Source organism: Anarrhichthys ocellatus, unplaced genomic scaffold, assembly GCF_004355925.1.
Source record: "Anarrhichthys ocellatus isolate YVR2014 unplaced genomic scaffold, GSC_Weel_1.0 scaffold162, whole genome shotgun sequence".
In the NCBI taxonomy this organism is placed as follows: domain Eukaryota; kingdom Metazoa; phylum Chordata; class Actinopteri; order Perciformes; family Anarhichadidae; genus Anarrhichthys; species Anarrhichthys ocellatus.
The window spans coordinates 179,214-186,217 of NW_022280192.1; the positions used below are offsets into that span (position 1 = coordinate 179,214).

Here is a 7,004-nt window from a genome sequence, read left to right on the forward strand (position 1 = left end):
TTTTTTATGATTTTCGCTTCAGTTTCAGTTTGTTTGTGTTTTCCAGCAGGATGAAAGGAAACAAAGAGAAGAACTTCTTTCCTGCGCTTCAGTTTTGTGTCGTGTGTTGGTAGAGAAACATGACTCCATTGTTTTGCAGGTCCAACATGACTGGAACTCATCTTTTTAAAAAGAGGAAATATGAATGGTGGTGTGTGATGGTGAGTGTGTGTGTGTGTGTGTGTGTGTGTGTGTCTCCGCTGATTGAAGACATTGTGTTTCAAACCCTCTGGAAGTCTCAGTACTCGGTTCATGTGACTAGCTGTCGCTCTGAAGAGTTCGTCGTACACGTTTTCTGTCAGAGGTTCTCAGCTGCGAAGCCTTTTTTACACGACATGTGCCTGTTTGCTGGAGTAAAATAAATAAAAAGAGATTTGTTTTCATATATATATCATATATATTCCCTCCTATACTGACCTCAGATCTCTAAAAAGAGTCTATTCTGAAATCAAGTCAACCCGATTAAAAGCACAAGGCGTTGGCTGAGAATCTCTGACACTAATCCGTCCTGAGGTTTTCTTTTCTTTCTTTTGTGAATATTGTTAATAGAATATTTTGTAATATTTGACCATCGTTTGGCAGAACCAGTGAAGCCGTCTTCTTGTTCTCTCTCTCTCTTCCTCCCTCAGTCTGTCTCTCTCTCTCTGTTGTTGTTATCCTGTTGTGTCCCTCCCTCTGTGTGAACAATAGTATGCTTTCAGTAGTCTTTTTAGCTGTCGACGTCCCCCCTATCCCCCCCACCCAAAAAATAACTCAGCGGGCATTTTTTTTACAAAGTTGTTGAGTATATGTGTACTTCTATGTGATTAGGAAACTTGGTGTTTGTACTTTTCGTCCTCCTCGGTGTTTCAAAAGGACTTTTGTTTTGAAGTTAAAGCAGGATGAGCCGTCCACATGCTAGTCCTCCTCACCATCGACTCCCATCACAGTTCACCTTTGTGACGACGGTGACCTTTTCTAGCGACGACGCCTCCCTGTTGGCCTTCTTATCTGTATTTCTTCTTAACAGACAGCTCGGCTCCTCCAGCAGCTTCTTCTGCGTCCCGCTTACTTTAAATAAGATGTAGATCAAGAGCACACACACACGGTCGGGGCTACAGAAGAGTTCATGCATCAGACAGGAGCATATTTCAAAAAGCAATACTGGAATCTGACTAATGTTATGTCTGCCCACGTTTCTTTCTTCTTGTCCTTGTAGAAATAGGCCGTTGAACTATAGCAGCAAATTGCTTTTTTTTTAAGTATTTAATTACCTAAATATGGAGACATCTGAAAGGCTGTTCTACACATGCATCTGTACTAAAACATGATCATATCAGCCAGTATTGGTGGAGAAATACAGCATATACTAGGTAGGTACCATATCAGTGCATCACGAGCCTCCTCTGTTGAGCTTTAGTTCCCTCTGATCCCGTCGTTCGTGAGGTTGAAGACATTGACTTCATATTCTAGCATCAAGCGACATTTAGGATCGAGTACAACTCTACAACGAAGGTTTGACACATTCAGGAAGAAGTGAGGCTCCGTGTGTGTATTTCATTCCTTTGCTCGGACAGTGATTTAAAGCGTGACTTATTTACCGCTTCCCTGTCTCGACAGGTTGTTTTGTGTCCGCTGCACTTTCAACCGACACAGTTTGAATAATTATTATTTTTATTATGTGAGCCGCTCAAAGCATTTCTTTCTATTACTTTACCAACAGAAACAAGAGGTCTGTGGTTGTGTTCGTCTCTCTGTTATGTACTCTCCTTTTTGCTCATGGTCAGTCCCCCCCCCTCACCCTTTGCTTTGCCCTCCTATGCCACCTGTCGTTGTTCAGACTACCGCTGTGCGTAACTTGTCAGGTGTTTGATATTATTTATGACCTTCGTCTTGTGTCCCCGACTGTGAAAACGCCTGATAAAAAAACATCTATATCTGCCACAAATAGAGCATCTGTGGTTTCTTCTTCTTCTTCTTCTTCTTGTGTGTGTGAACAGGCTCGCGTGCATTTTTCAGCTTCTCCTTTTCCCCAGAAAGTGCAGCTTACATGTGAGCTAAACGTCCGGGGCCCTTCAGGCCCTCTGTTTCAGGGGACACCTCTGCACGGAGGAGAGGATCTTGCGGAGTTCAGAGCGAAACTGTCTGGTGACCAAAGTGTAGATGAGCGGGTCCACTGCAGCCTGCACACAGGTCAGAACCAGAGCCGACGTCTCCAGCTCCATCAGCAACTACGGAGGAAGAAGCTGATTATTATGAATGGTTAATCTGTTTATTGTTCTGTATCATTTGGTTAATCCATTCATTATTGAATCTAAAATGGTGAAACGTGTCCTTTATAGATACAGAGTTGAAGTCTTTATATTGCTTGTTTTGTCAAACCAACTGTCCAAAACCCAAAACTGGTTCAGTTTGGTTATTTGATAGTTTAGTTAATTGTCAAAACTATTTGTGATTCATTGATTACTCAGCTATGATGCATTATGGAACTTTACACTGTGCAATAACCATGCAATGAGACTTCAAATGTGTGTTTTGTGGTTCCGTTTTATTTGGAGGAGAAAAGTTATTAGAAACCTCATAACTTAAGTTTTTACTGCAGGACTGTCGGATTGCATTACATTGAACTGATATGTAGTATTGCATCCACTCACTTTGTCCGCGTCCTGCCACGAGACGATGTTCATCAGCAAAATCACCACCAGAGGCACCCAGAAGAGCGTGAACGCGATGATGATGTACCCGAAGCGCTGCGCCAGTTTCCCTTCCACCTGTTTCTTGCCCCGCTCCCGGGCTCCGGGCGTCAGCAGACACACCGCCCCGACGATCTGCGGACGTCTGCTCAGCGGGGGGGCGCCTCCTGTGAACAAGCCGCCACGGGGAGCGCCGGCCTCGGCCACCAAGAGCACCGGCGGAGCTGTCCGCGGTGCTGAAGAGGGGACGCTCAGCCACCCGAACACGTGCTCCGACACCCTCGGCCTCAGCTGGACCCCCCGACTGAACACCTTCTTTCGGTGCCGCCTCACGACTTTGAATATCCGCACGTAGTGGACCACGATGACGGTCAGAGACAGCCCCCACAGCGGGACCAGTACGTAGGGTCCGAACGGATCCGAGTACGGAAGGCGATGTTCTCCGTGCGCCCCGAGGTGCGGACGGCACAGCATGTAGAAGAGCGCCTTCTCGGAGAGACTCAGAGAGACCAGAGCCAGCGCGGCGCCGCACGCCCAGATGGACAGGATCCAGAGCCGGACCCGCGCTCTCCTCCTCTCGGTCTGGAAAGGGAACGCGATGGCCTGGAAACGCTCCACGCTGATGCTGACCAGCGTGAGCAGCTGCACGCAGCTGCACAGCGCGTAGGTGAACTGCTGCAGGGTGCACACGGACACCGGCACGCGGCCGCCCCTCCCGTAGCGCAGGAAGGAGGAGAGCAACAGCGGCGTGTCCACGGAGCACTTGAGGAGGTCGCTGGCGGCCAAGCTGACCAGCAGCGCGTTGTTGAAGGTCTGCAGGCTCTTGGTCCTGAAGACGACCCAGCAGACCCACAAGTTCCCGGGTGAGCCCAACACCAGCGTCAGGGTTAGGACCGCGCAATTGAATATGAAGAACATGGTGACCACGCGAGTCTCGTGGAGCGCGGTTGTTTCGTTCCAAACAGCGCGCACCTCCATGATGTTAAACATGTCCTCCGTCCTGCATCACAGTGGCTTACATTGACAAAGGATGGTGTGCGCTGAAGATGTCTGCTGGTTTTAAAAGTATTTGATTCACGTGTGTTCAGCACCGATTGGCTGAAGGGTCGCTGTTGATTAGTCTGTAATCATGTGGAGATGTTCCGACCTTCTGATGACCTGCTGAGGAGGTTACACAGTGAACTGAAAACCTTCCAGCCTCTTCTTCTAACATCAGCTGTGCATCATGGGTAGTGATGTGGACTGATGTTTTCTATGCACCAATGCTTTTTATTTATGTTGTTTTACAAAACATAAAGTTACTGTGAGGAACTTTTATCTGGTTCTGAACCAGTCTCAGTTTAAGTAGAGACTCCATATACGTCTCTGGTAGAGAACTGTCAATCACTGTGTAGCCCCGCCCTAAAGCATCCCCTGCTTTATGGTCTGTGTGACTCTAAATGGACCATAATTTACTACATGAACATCATGCTGTATTGAAGAAGACTTGAAACTAGAGATTGAGACCATAAACTCATGTTTACAATGTTTACTGAGGTAATAAATCAAGAGAGAAGTAGAGTCATTTTCTCATAGACTTCTATACAACCAGAGGAGTCGCCCCCTGCTGGACACTAGAGAGATAGATTTAGAAAGAACAATATGTTTTGTGAATGTGTGGAGACATAACAAAAGAAAATCCAAGCTCCATACTGGTCATTTATTTAGAAAAGACACATTGTATGAATTCATTGAAAAAAGAAAAGAAAAAAACACTCAAAAAAGTGCCATGTGTGAGAGCGGAGGTGCAAACCGTCCTTTCTTGCAGAGAGACATTCAGACTCATCTTCTCACCCGATGAACAGACGGTCAGCGCTTCAGCAGCTCCTCCACGTAGACGGCGTTCATACGATACGCTGCCATCCAGCTCTGAGCGGCGCTGTAGTAGCTCTGGTGACCTCGCTCCTGGAGAGGAGATACGGAGGTGTAGTAGTCGTTCCAGGCTCTGTAGCTGGCTCTCCAGTAAGCTTCAGCGCTCCACTCTTCTTCTTCCTCCTCCTCCTCTTCATCATCATGTGTGCTTTCCTCCCTTTCCCTCTTCTGCTCTGAACTCTTCTTGCTCCGTCTCTCAGTCTTCTCTTGAATCTTTCTGGATTCGTGTCTGCTAGTCTTCGGCTCGCTCGGTCTGGATTCGCGTCTCTCGGGCGGAGGCGACGCTCTGACTCTCGAAGCGCAGGATGTCTGGCGATATATTTCGGGCGTAGCAGCAGCTCTGGATGTATCGGCGTCTGCCTTCGGTTTGGACGCGGTGGGTGTTGGTCCGGCTTCGGTCTTGAGCACTCCGTAGTCGCCTCCTCTGGTCCGATTCGTCTCGTCGTCGTCGTCCGGTTGCGAGCTCGAAGAACCAGAAACCGACCTCAGAGGCGAAAAGTCAGATTTCCTCCGACCTCTCTTTAGTTTTAAACTTTCACCTCCGTCAGCGTCGTCGAGCATGAAGGACTCTGTATACCCGCTCTGGTCCCCGACCCCTCCACCTCCAAACTCCCTGATGACCTCCACCGATCTCCCCGGCCCCGCCGTGATGAAGCCGTGGAAGTCCCGCTCGGCCTCCTCGAAGGCCACAAACCTCGACCTGCGGCTCTTGAAGGAGCTGAGAGGAGGGATCTTCGGCAGAGCGTCCTGCAGCTCTTTGCGAGTCGCCTCCACTGCCGCCGGAGGAGGACGAAGAAGAGGAGGAGCAGGACGCTGCTGCTGCTGGAGAGCGTCCTCATCGGGAGACGTTTTCCTGGGTTTCCCTCCGTCGTGCGCTCCCGGTCGGGCTGTAGGAATGTTCTTGTCGGGCTTCCTTTGACCGCTGTGCTCCATAGTTTGATCCGCGTCACGATGCTGCTGCTTCTTCTTCTGCGTCCGGGAGGAGAGCGGAGCTGAAGCGCCTGGAGCGGACGCCTCGGTGCAGACGTCCCAGTCACACGACTCGTCCATCAACCCCGGCTCTATGACGGCTAAAACAGGACCACAAATCACATTAAAGTAAAGTTCCCCACGCTCCGTGTGAAACTCCTCGTGTGTACAGGACTCACATGGCAACGTGGACAAACTCAGGCCGCACTTCTGAGCGATGGCCATCATCTTGTTCTCCTCCTCACCATGGCAACAGTAGGTCACAGCCAGCCCCTGAGTGCCTGAAAACAAAATGTAATCCTGATGAGAACCCACTCCAAATAATAGCAGGCGATGAAGGAGGGTGTGTGTTCAGGGATGGCAGGCACACGCAGGCACACACACACGCACACGCACACACACACAGGAACACATTGACCTTGCTGGGTGGGACACACTCGCTAAAATGGTGTTTAATGCCGTCAGGAAACAAAGAGCAACAGATGAAACATAATACGACGCAGAGAGAACCTGATACGTACGATGGCGTTTTAGGGCCGTTGTAGGTAAAATAAAATATATTAATAATTATGAAGCCGGAGGAGGAATAACATTCAGAGAAAACAGGATCAGATATTCAAGAATAACGTGTTTGGGGACAAACCGAAGCGTCCGGCCCGTCCAATCCGGTGCATGTAGGTCTCCCAGTCCTTCGGCACGTCCAGGTTTATCACCAAGTTCACTTTCTCTGCATCGATACCTCTGGAGGTCTGACAGGACGAGGAGGAGGATTAAAGAAGCTGTTTAACACACGCACACACACACACACACACACACACACACACACAAGATATACACGTGTGTCTCACCAGGTCAGTGGAGATCAGCACCCTGCACTGGTACTGCTTCAGTTTGGACATGGCCTCCAGTCTCTGGTCCTGACTCAGACCGCCTGCACACAGTCGCATTAAATCAGATCAAACGGACACAAAAGTTACATTCACGAAAAGTCTTCATCACTTTTTTAATAACGAATCCTTCAAGATTCTTTGCAATCAAGTAGCCAAACTACAAGAACACAAAAGACAGCGGTGCAGAGGAGCCGCTGTGTAGGATGTAGTGGCACCAGAAATTGCCAAAGGAGAACAGAGTTGCTGAGCTCGTGTTAGGAAGTTAAACAGCTCATAATTCCTCTCTAATATCTATTTTACATTAACATGAAAACATCTCCTTCAAACTACTGGATTTATTCAAGTTTATCACTAAAACTACATTTTACAGATGGCATGTGAACACATCATGATAACATTATAATGTACCTTCAGCCAGTACTCATGTTCACTGAGCAGAGCCTGAAGGCATCATAATGTAACTGAAGTGAACCTCCGTTGGTTAGCCGTTAGCGGTGCTGCTAACGTTACTAGCTCTCCTCCT

The 7,004-nt window shown here is 48.5% G+C and overlaps 2 protein-coding genes across 2 annotated transcripts in view; both read right to left on the reverse strand.

Annotated features, from left to right (window-relative positions):
- Positions 1-797: 797 nt before the first annotated feature.
- On the reverse strand, positions 798-4,011 carry LOC116400328 (D(4) dopamine receptor-like). Its single transcript, XM_031878105.1, has 2 exons — positions 2,673-4,011; positions 798-2,249 (listed from the first exon to the last, which is right to left on the reverse strand). The coding sequence occupies exons 1-2, from the start codon at positions 3,699-3,701 to the stop codon at positions 2,094-2,096; spliced, it is 1,185 nt and encodes a 394-aa protein (XP_031733965.1). The 5' UTR covers positions 3,702-4,011; the 3' UTR covers positions 798-2,093.
- A 254-nt stretch (positions 4,012-4,265) lies between these two features.
- ddx20 (DEAD (Asp-Glu-Ala-Asp) box polypeptide 20) overlaps positions 4,266-7,004 on the reverse strand; it is a 6,098-nt gene continuing 3,359 nt past the window's right edge. Inside the window, exons 8-11 of the mRNA XM_031878117.1 lie at positions 6,440-6,522; positions 6,235-6,340; positions 5,771-5,872; positions 4,266-5,692 (exon numbers count right to left, since the gene is read on the reverse strand). Of these exons, the coding sequence (XP_031733977.1) occupies positions 4,560-5,692; positions 5,771-5,872; positions 6,235-6,340; positions 6,440-6,522 (1,424 nt within the window). The 3' untranslated portion in view covers positions 4,266-4,559. The remainder of the gene's footprint in view (positions 5,693-5,770; positions 5,873-6,234; positions 6,341-6,439; positions 6,523-7,004) is intronic.

Excerpts from the sequence above, each read along its gene's own strand:
- LOC116400328 (XM_031878105.1), bottom strand. The coding sequence starts at position 3,701 with ATGTTTAACATCATGGAGGTGCGCGCTGTTTGGAACGAAACAACCGCG. Across the intron at positions 2,250-2,672 it reads CGTGGCAGGACGCGGACAAA|TTGCTGATGGAGCTGGAGAC; the intron begins GTGAGTGGATGC and ends CTTCCTCCGTAG.